Source organism: Leucopleurus acutus (genome assembly GCF_964270905.1).
Source record: "Leucopleurus acutus genome assembly, chromosome: 2".
NCBI lineage: Eukaryota > Metazoa > Chordata > Mammalia > Artiodactyla > Delphinidae > Leucopleurus > Leucopleurus acutus.
In genome coordinates, this window is record NC_139143.1 from 177,788,057 (window position 1) to 177,804,565 (window position 16,509).

General features: G+C 51.0%; 1 protein-coding gene across 2 annotated transcripts; it reads right to left on the bottom strand.

The window, feature by feature from the left end:
* Positions 1 to 465: 465 nt before the first annotated feature.
* PINK1 (PTEN induced kinase 1) lies at positions 466 to 16,509 on the bottom strand. 2 transcript variants are annotated; one of them, XM_082863558.1, is made up of 8 exons: positions 16,062 to 16,509; positions 10,338 to 10,622; positions 8,830 to 8,930; positions 5,416 to 5,595; positions 4,383 to 4,546; positions 3,304 to 3,431; positions 2,732 to 2,968; positions 466 to 1,913 (listed from the first exon to the last, which is right to left on the bottom strand). In XM_082863558.1, exons 1-8 carry the CDS (start codon positions 16,455 to 16,457, stop codon positions 1,656 to 1,658), a joined length of 1,749 nt encoding a protein of 582 aa, XP_082719684.1. In that variant the 5' UTR covers positions 16,458 to 16,509; the 3' UTR covers positions 466 to 1,655. The 2 variants fall into 2 exon arrangements, with proteins under 2 accessions (XP_082719684.1, XP_082719683.1); XM_082863557.1 differs by having other exon boundaries at positions 5,416 to 5,598.

The following is a 16,509-nucleotide window of genomic DNA, read 5'->3' on the forward strand; positions in this document are numbered from 1 at the left end:
CCACCTTGAATGCTAAGTGTGTTTTCACATGTGAAGTCAACTCTCATTTCTAAAATAAAGAGAAACATCGCCCTCAAACTTCATCTGGCCCCCGTTGTGCTTTGCTGATGGTGTGGGTGCTGCTGAGAAATGACTGGATACAAAACAGTAAGTGGCCTTTTTTAGTTTTGCTGAAGACTGGAAATGACAGAGCTTCTAAACGTCAAGGGATAAAATAAGGTTAATAAAGGCCAGTGGGGAAATCACTGAAACTGGAAATCTAGGAAGTCAACAGTGCTTGACTTTATAACAGAATTATAGAACTGCTTGGTTGAAAAGAACCTTAAATTATGTTCACCTTGCTTTAGGCAATAGTTGTGTTCCTAAAAAGCATGTGTAAAGTTGTATGTAAAACCCCTTCCCCGTCATTGATCGTTTCTTGTCTTTGTGGCATAAGAATCACTCTTAGAGCCAAGTATTCAGTTCCAGGCACATACATGTTCTGCAGTTGTAAATATGCATTTAATTCTTCACAATTCCTGTAAGAAACACTCGTCAGAAGGGGAGAATTAGCAAGTTTAAAACACTGTACTGTTAATTCCCATTTCATCAGTCACGTTAGCTCCGCTAGACTCAATTCAGTAGCTGGACGAGCTCCGTGGCGATGCTTCCTCCAGAGCACCCTCAGAGCTGTTCCAGGACGCGTGACTGACGTGCAGAGGCTCCCACATCTCAGGCCTCACTTCAGCGTTTTTCACTCTGATACCTGCATACCCTGACCTGTGCGAACGTTTGCCTTAGCGCAGGTAACGTGCAGACTCTAACGTGGAACGCAGGTCTGACCCGCCTCAGCTCGGCCTCACCTGCTCGGTCACTAACTTTTCAGAGGTCTGTGAAGATAGGACACGAGCTTAAGGTGGGACTTTTTGGTCAGCAGCTTACACCTGAGTAGCCCCTTGCCTGGGACAGCGGGCTCATTCCTTTGGATTTGTACGCAGAGAGCTAGTCACATATTTAGCGCTGATACACAGAGGGGCCTGGGGATTAGCCAGCGTTTCTTTTTAGAGTTAGTTAGGCCCCCTGAATTCGTCCAGACGAGGGGTTGGCAAACTTGGCCTGTGGGTCAGTCTGGCCTGCTGCCTGTTTTTTGTAGGCCTGCAAGCTAAGAACAGTTTTTACGTTCAAGTGGTTGGAAACAATTGAGACTATTTAGTGACACGTGAAATCCAAATCTCAGTGTCCCTAAATGAAGCTTTATTGGGAAGCCGCCACACTGACTTGCTTACGTATTTAAGGCTGCCTTTGCGCTGCAATGGCAGAGTTGAGTAGCTGCAACAGCCTGAGTACTGGCCCTCTACAGACAAAGTTTGCCGACCTCTATCCAGGCCAGTTTCTTCATTTTAGAGGTAAGAGAACTTCAGTCCACACAGGTTATATGATGCATCAAAATCACACTGCTTGAGCGAGTCAGCAGCTAGACTGTGAACTCGAGCTGTTCCTTCCGCTTGCCAAACCCGAGGCCTCCTCTCTGGCTGGCTGGCCCACCCTGCACCATCTTTTCTCCTGACCGACTCCCACACCCCTCACCTAGGAGCCCCTCCCTCAGCATTCACAGACCATCACGACACAGATACTGGAAGTTCTTTTAGTAATTCATTCACCAGCTCCATCAGCTATCACAGGGCCGCCCTCCACGAGCAGAGGAGGAGGGCTGCCTGACTCAGCGCTTCATACTCCAGGTTGGCCAGGAATAACATCTTCATTCTTGTTTCCACACAGTTCTTCTCTGCAAGCCTGTTGGCCAGCAGAGTGGCGGCTGACTGTTGGAGGAGCCAGCCAATCATCTTGTCTGGTTTCAGGTCCTTCAGGGCTAGAGTACGTTCACCCCAGAGGCTTAAATGAAGCAGGTTAGCAGCTACTCGGGCAGATGGCCTCTGTAACAGGAAGGGAAGCTGATGCTTAGAACCTGTGACAAAGTCTTCACCCACAGCCTGCTTTGTTAATGCATCCTCGTTGCAGGGCCTTCCCTTCTCTGACCCCGAGCAAATTCTTCTCCACCCTTCTCTCTCCTACAATGCCCTGCACTCACCTGACACACACTCCTGGCTTTTCCATGGGTACAAATTGGTGGGGGGCGGGGGGCAGTGTGCATTGCTGGAAGAGCCTCCCCACCCTGGAAGGCCCAGGAGCCGTGTCTGGGGTGAGGGGAGTTGTCATGACTTAATGACGGGCAGCAGCGAGCACCTACCGTGACCGTGACAGCCTGCCGCACACGGTGAGGGGTAAGTGGTAGGACAGGAGTTTGAGCCCTGGTCTGTCCAGGCTGTTGCCACTAAACATGCCACCTCAACCGGACCTGCCACTCCAATCCAGGTTTCAAATATGTTAGCCTTTGTAGTAATTTCACAATGTACAGATCTCTTAGGAGACGTCATCACATCTGTCTGATTAGATCTCAGCTGATTCTTTAAGCTACATCTTCATTAAACATTTCTTAAAACTGCATCTCTTTCCCTCTGAGTAACTTTAAGCAACTAAAACCAAGAGGAGTTGAACTGCTGGAATCCTGACTAATTTGGTGGCCAGCTCCCGTACTCCTATCTATATGCAAGTCTCCTATACTTGGCCTTTACCTTTGTAAGACAGAGGAGCCGCCTGTCACTCTAGTGCTTGCCCAACCCTGACCTTTACTCTGGAACATGAACCGAGGTTTCCATCCACACAATCCCTGTAAACCTGGGGATGGCCTCACCTTGCTGGCGTCTCGCTGGAGCAGCGACCTCACCAGCTGTCTCACCTCCGGAGGCACCGACTCGGGCAGTGCTGGCAGCTGAGCTTCTTGGTAACTGCGGCTTTCAAGGTGGGCCCTGCCCTGGCCGTAAAAGGGATTGGGGAGCCCGAAGATTTCGTAGGCGAGTGCTCCCACCGCCCAGGCATCAGCCTTGCTGTAGTCGATCACTGCCCGGGGGCCAGGGCAGGCTGTGGACACCTGCTCAGAAAGCAACCGGTGAGCACTCATGCTGCTGGTACTTCTAACTATTCATGCTCCTGCACAGCACCCAACTCACAGACTAATCTGAACTCTGTCCCAGGGAACCCAGAACCTGAGGGAACCATAGCTCAGATGCAGGAGAATCTGCTCAGCTCTGCTTTGGGCTGACAAAACGCACATCTCCTGGAACATCAGACAGATCCAGATTTAAGCAAAGAGGCAGGGAAGGGACTTCTGATACATTGTGGGTCAGAGATGAAAGTGTTGAGTAAACAGGAAACCTGGTGGGAGAGGCTCTGCTGACGGCACCCGACATGCTCAGCAGGACTCACCTCAGGGGCCATCAGGCAGCCGTTTCCACCACGGTCCACATACCAACTGGTGAAAGGCAACTGCAGGCCGACGCGCTCATCAGCCAGGCAGCAGCCGAAGTCTGTGATCACCAACCAGGGGCAGCCGTCTGCAGACAGACAGGCAGAGGTGCGTGGCCGAGTCTCCCCCACCAACCCCGCCCCCGCCTGAGGTCCTATGTTTCCACTAAAGCCACCCTCTGGATGTGGGTACGAGGGGCTCACAGGGACTCCGTGTTGACCCAGGAGCACAGGCCAGCAAGGCCTGGACAGCTGCCCACTCGCCGGAGAGCTGAGCGGGGCCAGCCACACAAGTACAGATGTGCCTCTAGGAAATCAAGATCCCCAAGCAAAGAACGGGATAAAATTTGTCCCAATCTAAATAATCTAGTAATTGGAGCTCTCCCAAGATCGAAGGAGCAGCTCTTGTTTTACTGATCAGGTGGTGCTGGCTCAAATGTCCGCCAAGAGCCTTTGAACTTGAAACCTCAAATCCAAACCTAAAAAATAGGTGCGTTATGAATTATTTGTAAAAGGATTCATACAGACTTCCTTTAAAAAGCCAGTTCCTCTAGAATTGCATATTTAATTATCTCAAATCTTCTAGTTCAAAATTGACCAGCGGTATGGCTCTCTTTTACAGGATCCCCAGGCAAGTGACCATCCAGCTTCACTTGAGTGCTTACAGTGACGGGGAGCTCACTGCCAGGGGCAGCTGGGCTGACATTCAAGTAGTGCTCACTGTTTGAAAATTCTTTCTTATATTAAGCTAAAGTCTACCTCTCTTTCACTTTATTCAAGAAAATGTCTACCACTGAGGTTTCTGTTCTGTAAGTGGACAACCGAAAGGAACCTGGGAACCGTTAACCACCACTCCACGGGTCCTACACAGAGAACAAAAACCTCCATCTTGAAGGAGGGAGTGCTCATCTCTTGTGTACAGAGCTAAGACACAACAACTTAGAACATAAAAATCAAAAAAGACCCAAAGGCTCCTAAACGTCCCCAGACCTAAAGTCCAGTGTGCCCTGGACCGCCTGGAGGTGCAGCGGGGCAACTACCTGCGTCTGGCTCCACGAGGACGTTGTCGGATTTCAGGTCTCTGTGTGCGACGCCCTGCTGCACCAGGTGAGCCACCCCTTCCAGGAGCTGCAGAGTCATCATGGTGGCCAGGCGGGGGCTCGGGCTGTTCCCACGAAGATACTGGCGCAGGGTACAGGAGTAGCTGGCAGAGAGGGCAACAGGGCCTCGGCTACTGTGCACCAAGGATCCCGAGCCCCTTATTTCCTATTAGAGTGATGGCCTTTCCTCTTTTTTTTTTTTAATTTATTTATCTTTTATTTATTTATTTTTGGCTGTGTTGGATCTTTGTTGCTGCACACGGACTTTCTCTAGTTGCGGCAAGCGGGGGCTACTCTTCATTGCAGTGCGTGGGTCTCATTGTGGTGGCCTCTCGCTGCGGAGCACAGGCTCTAGGCGTGCGGGCTTCAGTAGTTGTGGCTCGCAGGCTCTAGAGCGTAAGCTCAGTAGTTGTGGCTCGTGGGCTCTAGAGCTCAGGCTCGGCAGCTGTGGCACACGGGCTTAGTTGCTCCGTGGCACGTGGGATCTTCCCGGACCAGGGCTCGAACCCATGTCCCCTGCATTGGCAGGCGGATTCTTAACCTCTGGGCCACCAGGGGAGCCCCTCCTCTTCTTCCTGAATATTTTGATTTCTTCTTTCCCCAAGTATCCTTTCTGTTCCCACCCACCATCTTGAAATTAGGAAGTAAGAGCTGGGGCCTCACATATTAAAAGTAACAGTACAGATGCTTCTTTCCTTAAAAACCCATACGGCAATGCCAGGGGTGCAGGGACGGAGGAAGGAGAACAGTTTATGTTAAGAAACCAGGTGAGGTGAGCATAGAGGGGGCAATAGCCAGAGGTACTAACAGCACTAGGGGAAAAGTATGTTCTGACTCAACACGTGTTTCTGTTTTCATGAAAAGTTGTCCTAAAGGGACAACTGGCCTCCCAGAGGGTGGGGATCCCTCTTCCCTGCAACCCCGGGCTCCAGGCATGCTGCTCACTACAGGGCCTGCCACACCCGACACTTACTTCTTCATCACAAGGAAGAGTGTCCGCCCGTGGCCCAGGCCTTCGGGGTGAAGGCGCGGGGGCAGCACGTCAGGGTAGTCGAGCAGGGCCCCTGGCAGCAGTGGCACAGACGACGTGAAGGCACGGAAGACGCGGATGACGTTGGGGTGTGCGGCCAGCTGCTTGGGACCCCCCTTGGATCTTCTTTTTCAGCCAAGTGGGACAAACATGAGGCCAGTAGCAGATATGACACTTGGAAATATAACAGTCTAAGGCCACATTCAATACTGACATGCATTTATGTGCCCAGCTCCTCGTATCAACTCTGCCCCAGGTGCAGAGCCTGGTTTTGGAAGGAAAACCCACAATGACTCATTGCATTCAGTGACTCCACCAGTCCATCCACTGTCTATCCATCCCAGGTGGCAGAACACAGTGGAGGAGACCCTGGAATCAGACTGCCTGGGATTGAATCCCACCCCTGCCACTCCAAGTCCTTGCCAAGTTGCTTAACTTCTCTGGGCTCAGTCTCAAATGCAAAAGGGGGATAAGGCGGTAACATACCTCAAGAAGTTGTTAATGCTTGTAAAGGACCTAGAATCTCCTCGATTCCAAGTTCTAGCATAACACTTGGCATGGAGTATGAGCCCAATAAACCTTTGAGTGAATGGATACACATGCAGTTCATAGTAGAGGATGTCACCTGCTGCCATGCCCACACCTACCGCTCAGACACAATGGCCACGTTTGGGATTGCATGAGCAGGGCTGCAAAACCACCTGCCCCTGGCTCAGAGCTGCTGGGACTAAGGGTGAGCACCTACCCCAAGGGCAACAAGCCTGCAGTCATGTCTGAGGCCCAGTGGCTGGCAGGAAAAGGGGAGAGTCTCTCTTTGTGGAGTGAGTGAGTGAGTGAGTGAAGAAACGTGGCAGTACCCGGGCAGTCAGCAATAGAGCTGAGGGTGAAAGGATGCTGTTACAGAGCAGGACCCTACGGGGCCTTCCCCTGTATCCTCTGCTTTAGCTCCTCTCCAGAGTACCTGGATAACAGTATCTGATGCACATTCCTGAGCTGTTTTACAGATGTGACAACCCCCCACCAAATGGAAGATGCTAACTACTTGACGACCACGGGCTCATGGCCCCCAGACCTACTGGCGCCTAAGGATTGATAATGTTAACCCCTGTGACACCACCCTGTCACCTCACCATCAACCAGTCAGAGAACTGTGCACAAGCCAATCACATACCCTGTGACCCCCTTCCCCTCCCCTCCCCTGGCCTTTAAAAACGCTTTGCTGAAACCCTTGGGGGAGTTCGGGGGTTTTTTGGGCATGAGCCATCCTTCTTGCATGGCCCTGCAATAAATCTTTCTCTGCTCCAAACTCGATGTTTCACTATTGTTTGCCCTCACTGTGCTTTGGGCACATGAACTTGAGGCCTGAGGGAAGCCAGAGGTGTAGCCATGGGTAGGAAATAAGGACGCTGGGTGGCAGAGGAGGAGGATGGAGCAGAAGCCCAGAGACATCAAGACAACACAGAGAGTTCGACACATGCTCTGTCTTCAGAGCTGCCTCAGTTCTGAGCTTTGAAGCCAGTCCATCATGTGGCCTCGTACAGCTCCTCTGGACTCCACCCAAATGGGCCCCTGTCCTAGGCGATCAAAGGAATCAAAGCCTTGTTCTTAGCCTGGGGCCATTAGGGCCAGTGGGAGAGTCACGATCACAGCACAAGGCTGTCAGTGCCACAGTGGGAAAGCGCTGCCTGGTTGTCACGAGAGCCCAGAGGAGGCGTGTGGCTGTGCTGGGGAGACGCGCATGTGTGTTTGTGTGTGTTGTGTGTTTGTGTGTGTATATAGAACTGGAGCAGGACCGGAGTGTGTGTGTGTGTGTGCGCGTGCGTGTGTGTGTGGTGTGTGTGTGTGTGTGTCTAACTGCACACACAAGAGGCCTGTGTGCATCTGGTAAGGGCATATGAATTCACCACGGTGGAGCATAGGGTGTGAACGGGAGAAGATCAGAAATCAGGTGGGAGAAGCAGCCCCAGGAGCAGATCACAAGGGCTGAGTCTGAGGTCCCTAGAGGAGCAAGGCTAAGAAGAAATCCACCCAGTGCTCTCAGGGTCTTGGAGTCTTTCTCCTGAGACAGAGTTGATGTCATCAGTACTTTAGGTAACAGACCTTCTGCCATATTCATCTAATCATTCCGCAGACATTCACTGAGCTGTTGGGTGTACACAGTAAACAAACATAAAAGCCCTGCCCTCAGAGAGCTTTCAGTGCAGCCACAGAGACGATGAATAAATAAGACAAAGACATCTACGATTTAAGCACAGATGGAGATAAATGCTGTGAAAAAACTAAAGTGGGTAGAATACTGGAGAGTGACAGGTCTGCACGGCAGCACCATGTCAGCTGGCTGACGCTTCCACCACAAAAGGAAGCACCAGAGGATAAAGTTAGACCCTAGGAACCAGCTGACACCCACCCTTCCCTACAAAGGAATCCGGAGAAGAGGAGGCCAGGGCTAAGTCCACCAAGCAGCTACTTCCCTAGGCCTGCACCGACCGTCAGTCACACTAGAGCCTTCCAAGCCCTGGAAGGGGTCTTCCACGTATGTTTCCTTAAGTCCCCATTTCCACCTTCTTGCTTCTGATCTACAGACCAACCCTCTAGTAAGTCACGAAAAACGCAGCGGGCCACCTCTTCCTGGGGGTCTACAAATACTAAAGGGAGCACAGCGTCTCCTCTGGCACAAGTATTATCTTTTACAACCTGTGGGTTTGCAAAGCCAAGGTGAGCTTCGGCTGCCATCCAGACTCTTCCCTCTGTGGAGGGAGCCTCTTTTCCTACTTCTCTGCCTAGCTAATGGCTATCCATCTTCCAAGAGGCAGAACAAACTGTCCCTTCAAGAGGCCTTTCTGAATGGCCCCGAACCCCTGCAACACACGCACCTCTGGGCTCCCTCAGCACCTGAGCGTACGCTATTCTAGCACTTACCACGCTAGACTCTGCTCCCGACTTCTCAGGCTCCTCTGTCACATGGAGAACAGGCCATTAAAAAAAAATCTCTTGGCACTATCGGGTCACGGCAGCTGTTCGTGAAGTGAGTGTTGCCTCCGCTGGGGACACAGTTCGATTTGTTTCCACCTGGGCATTACTTAGGCATCAGAAACCAGATCCATTTCCCATGGTTCTGAACTGGGCAGCTTTGGACGGCCTTCTCTCCCTACTCCAGCGTGAGTCGGCCACCTGCATCTTCCACCAGAGTCAGACCGTCTACAGTCTTTCCCAATTATCCACCAACTGAAAATCCATCACTGACTACACCATTCAGTGAGAATTTATTATCTACTGTGTGTCGTGTCAGACACTGTGCTGAGCGGTGAGGGCACAGGTGGGGATTCTGCTCTGTGTGGTGGGCAGATGGGTGCTTACCTGTGAGCGACTGCTCCATACTCCCCGGCCAAGGCCACTCGACTGGCTGGGACGAGCTCCTGGCTCATTGTGCTAAAGATGGCTTCGCTGGATGAGCCCGCCTGGAACACATCCGTAATGGATCCAGGGTTACACAGGCCCAAGCAAGTCCAGGCCCTCCTTATAACCTGGACCAGGACAGCTACTGCCTAGAATTGGTTTTGACCTTCAAGCTGAGATAACCTCTCTGAAGTGGGAGGCCAAGTTGAGTGTCTCCTGGGAGAGAGAGGGCAGAGATGCCATCCATGCCAACCCAGAGGACGCTCCCCACACCTCACACTCTTTGACAGCTCAGGTGCCCACGGCAGGAGGAGGTGTCAAGATGATCAAGGCAGGGGCCCTCCTTCCTGCCATAGGTGCCTCCGGTCACCACCAGGCTCAAACCTGACCACCGAGCACTAACGCTCACCCTCGCAGGCTCCCTTCAGCAGACAGGCCCAGCCTGACAAGCCCCCGCTGGATAAACTCGTGCCGAATCACAGAACAGCCCTCTTCATCACCCAGTAAAAAACACAAAACAAGGAAAAGCACCTTATTTCCCTCATTTCATTATGAACAGCTCTCAGGACTTGTGAAACCTGTCAAGAATCCTTTAAGAATCAAGTCTTTTAGCTTTTGTGAATGCATTTGCTGTCGTGCCCCAACCAGTGGGAGTTTTGATACTAAGACTGGATGTTTCCTAGGTCGAGGATTTGGCTACTTGTTAGCTATCAGCCCAGCGTGGAAGTATAGTCTAATAACCTCCATTCCCCAGATCGAAACCTGAACCTGCATCCTTCAGTGTCCAGCATGAGCTGTGGGGCTGTGTCCCACCTTAGCCTTGGAAAGATGCTCTGGGCAGGAGGAAACGCATCAGGTCTTGATGAATTTCCTAACCTCTCCTCCCACCCCCCCCATGTAATGGCAAGAAAAATTACTCTAAATGGACAGAAGTCTTTGTTTTCAGGTGGGAAAAATACTCAACTTCCCAAAGTGTCGAGTTCTGCAAGAGTTGAGAGCAGAGAGGCGACAAGCCAGCCTTGGGTCTGCAGGGGCGGTGGGAGGCGTGCGGCCCCTCGTGCCCAGCGTGGCAGGTCAGGGAGAGAGAGGCCGGTGCAGACTGCAGCCCTGAAATCAACTGATCGGCCTGGACACTTTAGGAACTTGCTACTCAGTGTGGCTCACGGCCCAGCAGCATGGGCATTGCCTGGGGGCTCGTTAGTGGCGGGGGTCGGGTGGGAGTCTCAGGCTTCACGCCGCAGCAGCTGCCCAGGATCTATCTGCCTTCTAACCTGACCCCAGGTGATGTGTGGACATATTACAGTCTGGGACATGCTGCTTCAGACTCTTGTGCAAGAGCGTGAGGCACCTGTACTGTGGAGAATCTGTGTTGTTTCCTATCTACTGCCTGGGAAAAAGCGCCGTGAGGTTCCCCGAAGATGGGCATTTTGAGAAACGCCGACTTTAAAGATGGAAGGCCCCACTCTTACCGAGATGTTCCACATCATCTTGATGGCCAAGGGAAAGGCAGGGGCCAGTGGGGCTTGCTCCTCTTCTCCTCGTGGAATGATCTCTGGGCCTCTCCCTGGAAGAAGCCCGATACTCCCTGCCACCTGCTGGTTCTGGGGCAACACAGGCATGGTGGCCTCATAGACAGCGGCACTGCAGCCCTTGCCAATGGACTTCCCGATCAGATACTCCTCCAGCCGGAAACCCTGCCAGCGTCTAGCGTCCAATGGGTCAGGGAGCAGCTTGTTTTTCTGGGTGAAAACTGCCTGTGAAGAAAAAAAGCAGGCACCGTGAGCCAGGGAGCCCAGTAAGGCTTCAGTGAAGGGATGCGGAGGTACAGTGAGGCGAGCTCTCCACTGACAAGACCAAGAGCCAATAAAAACACAACCAAGTTGGGTTTCACTGCTCGTCCTGGGCTCAGGCCATCCTGCTTTCTCTCTCATTACTCAGAATAATTTTTCTCGAAGTGTCACTTCACTGCAGTCACCGAGACAGCCCAACACAGAACATGAATTAGTTAAGAGGTCAGAACTCTCAAATTCTGCAACGGTCACATCACTCCTTTGCTGCCTGTCAAGCTCCCAGCAGAAGCTTGGGGGTTTCTGATTATGGAGACGGCTCCTTCTGCAAAGACCTCGGCAGGCAGGTATTGGACGGTTACCAAGAACTGAGTATGGGCAGAAGCATGTGGTCGGCAGCCACCCCTCCCACTTGGGAATGACCTCAGGCTGCTTTTGCAGGCCAGGGGGTAAAATAAGGGGGCTCCCTGGAGCCGAGTCATCAGGTCCTGTTGTTGGGCTGCAGCCCACAGGCCTGCAAGCCTTGTATCTGCCCAGCCTTGAGACGACTGAAGAAAGAGCCTGGAGACAGTGACAAAGGCATCAATGGTTTATTGGACGGGGCATCTTACACGTCTGCAGCATAAGGTCCTGGAGCAACATCCCAACGTGTGTGGCAGACAGCAGGCAGGACATGGCGGCAATCTTCACTAATCTTCACTAGTCGGGGGAGAAGGAGGCTACCATTTATAGGGAAATTGGTATCAGGTTGGCTCATCAGTTACCAGGGAAACCGGCGGCTGGGGCACGTCCCTCACAGCCCCTCACGTTAATGACCATCAAGAGGACAGATGTTTCCCTTTAATAAACTAGCAGGTGGAGCTGTTTTGGCCTAGGGCTTAGAACAATCACTAGCTGGGGCAGGGGGCAAGCACCTTCCGGTGAGTAGGATGTAAGTGAAGCAGGGACTGGTCCAGCAGGGGATGTACAGAGAGCAAGAGGACGGCCATCTTGAGTGGCCTGACCATACATCTGTCTTCCTGTCTCTACCTCTTAGGAATCTGGTGGGCCATTCTGTTTGCAGAAAGGAAACAAGAATACAAGAGTTCGGAGGGACATAGATGGAAATGCAGGTGCTGTGGGGATGCACTGGGATCGAGGCTATTTCCCCCAAATCGGGGTTCTTGCCTACTCCAGGCAGGTGACATCATTTCTGCAGTCACCCAAACTCTGCCTTCCCCCTCAAATCCCATCTGACCTGCTGACCCCTCCCTCTTCATGGTTAGTCACTCAGCTCCAGACTCTCCCACTCACGTCCTCCCTTCACCTGCTTCTGAGCCGGATGAAACCACACTGCTTTCACGTGTCACTCATCAGGTTCAAGAACCTGATAGGTTATTCGGTACCTTGTCCTGGTACTTGCTACATGGGAAAATTGTTCTGCAGGCTGGTCTGCACTGTCCGTGCTGGTCTCTCACATGCCTCTCCCTGAACCTTTGCTCAAACTATTCCCCTCCCCCGCCCCCTATTTTTATTGTCTTCACTCTACCTGCTCATCCTTACTCATCCATCAAGTCCGAACTCAAGCTTCTGCTTCCCCTATAACCAGTCCTGACCGCCAGCCCACAGCAACCTTTCCTCCTGGAGGATTCCTAAAGCACTGAGAACCTATGAGCTAACACACCTCGTATGATAACTTCTAATGTTTTTTAAAAACGAAAGTCTGTCTTGCCTTGCCAACTAGTTTCCAAACTCTGTGGAGTGGAAGCAATATCTTGTAGAGTAATCCTTTAGCAACCATGGTTTTGAGAATGAGATACATGTTTTAAAACTTTTAATTTTGAAATAATTATACACTCACAGGAAGCAGCAAAAAAAAAAAAGTACAAAATGTCCTGTGTACCCTTCACCCAGTTTCCCACAAGTGACATGTTATAAAAAGCACTAGTACAAAGCCCAGGAAAGTGACAACATACACTACTGTTAACTAGACTACAGACCTTACTCAGTTTTCACTTTTTCTTTTTTGGCCGCGCGCAAGCGGATTCTTAGTTCCCCGACTAGGGATGGAACACGCGCCCTCTGCAGTGGATGCGCGGAGTCTTAACCACTGGACCACCAGGGAAGTCCATCTTTTCTGACCTGCATTCTTTCATGTGTGCACGCGTGCGCACGTGTAACTCTATGCAATTTTATCCCCCGTACAGATACATGCAATCACCACCACAATCAAGACAGCGTGTTCCGTCGCCACAGACTCCTCTGTGCCACCTCTTTGTATTTGGGCCACCCCCACCCATCCCAGTCCCCTGGCAACCAGTGATCTGTTCTCCATCTCCACAGTTTTGTCATTTCAAGACTGTTATATAAATAGAATCGCACAGGATGTAACCTTTTGGAACTGACTTTTTTTCACTAAGCATAATGCCCTTGAGGTTCATTGAGGTTGTTACCTATCGATGGCTGACTCCTTGTTATTGCTTAGTATTCCACTGTATGGCTGTACCAGGGTTTGTTTAACAATTCACCTGCCGAAGGATGTTTGGGTTTTTAATATTTTGCTATTATGAATGATGCTGCCGTGAACATCTGTGTTTAAAAATTATTCTTAAGAATTGTGGTAAAATACACATAATTGGCCATTTTAACCATTTTAAGTGTGCAGTTCAGTGGCACTAAGTACAGTCACACTGTTGTGTAGCCATCACCACCATCCATCTCCAGAACTTTCTTCATCTTGCAAAACTGAAATTCTATACCAATAAACAGTGACTCCCCAGCCCCTCTCCCCAGCCCTTGTTCACTTTCCATCTCTATGAATTTGACTAAATACCTCATATAAGTGGAATCATACAGTACTTGTCTTTTTGTGCCTGGCTTATATCACTTAGCATAATGTCCTCAAGCTCCTCCACGTTGTTGCATGTGTCAGAATTTCCTCTCTTTTTAAGGCTGAATAATATTCCATTGTATGTATATAGCACATTTTGCTTATTTTTCACCCACTGATGGACACTTGGGTTGCTTCCATCTTTTGACTACTCTGAATAATGCTATGAACGTAGGTGTATGAGTATCTGTTCAAGTCCCTGCTTTCAGTTCTTTTGAATATATACTCAGAAGTGGAATTGCCGGGATATGGTAACTCTATTTTTAATTTTTTGGGGGAACTGCCATACTGTTTTCCATAGCAGCTACTCATGTACAGGTTTTTGTGTGAACGTAAGTTTTCACTTCTCTGGGTAAATGCCCAAGGCTGCAATGGCTGGGTCCTACAACGAATACATGTTTAGCTTTGTAAGAAACAGCCGACTATTTTCCAGAGTGGCTGCACCATTTTATATTCTCACCATTGGTCCAGTTTCTCTGTATCCTCACAGGCATTTGCTACTATCACTAATTTTAAAATTTTAGCTGTTCTAATAAGTATGCAGAGATATCACATTGTATTTTTAACTTGCATTTCCCTAGTGGCTAGTGATGTTGAACATCTTTTCATATGCTTATTTGGCATCTGTATCTCCTCTTGGTGAAATATATATTCATGTCTTTTGCCTATTTTATATAGGCTTTTTTTTCCCCCCCAAATGCTTTCCAAATGCATCTAAAGGCACTGGTCAGTGTTCTACCCCAGTATGACACCATACAGAATTTTAGCACTAGAGTTGCCAGATCTGGTGATTTTCTTTCAAAAGAAGCCAAATGCCCGAATTTTTAAAATTAATTGGCAACTAATTAAAAATTTTAAGTCACAGAAAGGTGAAGTGTGAGGAAAGGACATGGAGGATGGTAAGCTTAGGGGGTCAAGCTCCTCGGTTTAAAAACAGCCTCCCTAATTTTAAGTAGGATTTGTCAAGTTGGCCGACCTTGGCTTCTGCCAGTTGAACTGTAGCAAAAGACAAGTACAGAGGCTGGGGACTAGGTCAGGTGTCACCTGTAGCCCCAAAGGGGACAGCACAAATGTGAGACACTCTGGTGATGAGTAACACGAACTGGGCTGAAAACCAGGAAACATGGGAGACACTGCTTGGTTTTCAACCAGCTGTGTCCTTGGGCAAGTCACCCCACCTTCCATGACCTCAGCGCTAAGCTGTGAAATGCAGGGGCTGTACTAACTCAGTGTTTCCAAACCCCAGGAAGAACGACCTCCCTGGAAGAGGAGGGGATCCTGCCAGCAGATGGCCTTCAGACTTGAACTCAACAATGGTTCTTCCTTGGGTGTCCAGCCTGCCCACCTACCCTGCAGATTTTGGACTTGCCAGCCTCCAGAACGGCAGAGCCAATTCCTTCAAATAAATCTCCCTTTTTATAAACACATCCTATTGGCTCTGTTTCTCTGAAGAAATACAGATTTTGGTTGAGCAGAAACAGAATTCTCTGAGCTATTTAAAACATTTAAAAACCCTAAGAACCTCTGTGTCTCTAGTCACCTCTGATAACTCTATGCAGGTTAACTAAAACCCATTAGGTCTGCTGTTTTCTCCTGCTGTTCTTGCTTTTTCTGTGGCTTCAGTTATGTCACTAATTGGCTAAACTGGATGCAGCCTGGCTGGCACAGTGGTTTAAGGGCACAGGCTCTGGAAAGTCAGACTTGGGGCACTGCCCTTTATTAGCTGTGTGACTTCAGCAAGTTACTTCACCTTTCACCTCTCTGAGTATGTTTCCCCATGCATAAATTGTGGATGACAGGCACCTCAGGAATAGAAGTGTTATTATGATTTAGTTGTCCTTAAATTTTAGAAAACTTATGGAAAGTCATTGGCCTCGGTGCAAGAGGAGCTATAATTAACATATCTTTTAAAACATGCTGAGGAAGGGAAGACAGTAAAACAAAAGTGAGGTCCTGGCCGAGTACGAGGAGATCAGTAACAAAGAAAATGAGCCTTAACCAATGACTGCCCAGAAATTCCAGCTCCAAGATAAACCTTGAGGGGCTTCCCTGGTGGCGCAGTGGTTGAGAATCTGCCTGCCGATGCAGAGGACACGGGTTCGAGCCCTGGTCTGGGAAGATCCCACATGCCGCGGAGCAACTGGGCCCGTGAGCCACAACTACTGAGCCTGCGCGTCTGGAGCTTGTGCTCCACAACAAGAGAGGCCGCGATAGTGAGAGGCCCGCGCACCGCGATGAAGAGTGGCCCCCGCTCGCCACAACTAGAGAAAGCCCGCGAAAAGAAACGAAGACCCAACACAGCCAAAAAGAAATAAATAAAATTTTTTAAAAAAGCAGAGTGTGTTAAATATTACAATTAAATCTTAAAAAAAAAGATAAATCTTGACCCAGGGCCCCAAATCAGTACATGCCTCCCAGCCCCGCCCCTCACCACACCCACACGCTTAGCTCACGCGCTTAGCCCCGCCCCCCAACCTGACTCCCGCCCGCCTCTGCTCCGGCCCCAGCTTCGGCCCCCGCCCGCAGCCAGAGCTCACCTGGATCTCCTCACAGGCCGAGGCCGCCCGACGGCCCTCCGCTTGCTTCTCCTCTATGAGACCCAGACCCAGCCCGAAGGCCAGAAAGACGGCCCGGCCGCAAGGGCCCGCGCCGCCCCGGGGCCGCCCCACGAACTGCCTCTGGAGCCGCGCCGCCAGCCCGGCCACCGACTGGCGGAAGAAGCGGTAGCGGCCGGGAAGCCCGAGCCCGAGCCTGCGCGGCTCCGCGCCGGGTCCCGCGGCCTGGCCCGGGCGCTCCCCGCGACCCCAGCCCGCCGCGGGGCCCGGCCGCTCCGGTCGCCCCCAGCCGTAGGTCGGGCCAGGCTTGGCCGTGAAGCGCAGTAGCAGCGCTCGGCCCAGCTGCAGGCCCCGGCCCAGCGCCTGTCGCACCGCCATGGCTCCGCAGCCAGGCCTTCCCGGCGCCGCAGGCGTCGGTGACGCCGGACAA

Bases quoted from the DNA above. Each gene is read 5' to 3' on its own strand.
- PINK1 (XM_082863557.1), bottom strand. From the start codon at position 16,457: ATGGCGGTGCGACAGGCGCTGGGCCGGGGCCTGCAGCTGGGCCGAGCG. The intron at 10,623-16,061 runs GTGAGCTCTGGC...TTTTCTTCACAG, and splicing joins CGGCCTGTGAGGAGATCCAG to GCAGTTTTCACCCAGAAAAA. The intron at 5,599-8,829 runs GTAAGCACCCAT...TGGCTGAAAAAG, and splicing joins TATGGAGCAGTCGCTCACAG to AAGATCCAAGGGGGGTCCCA.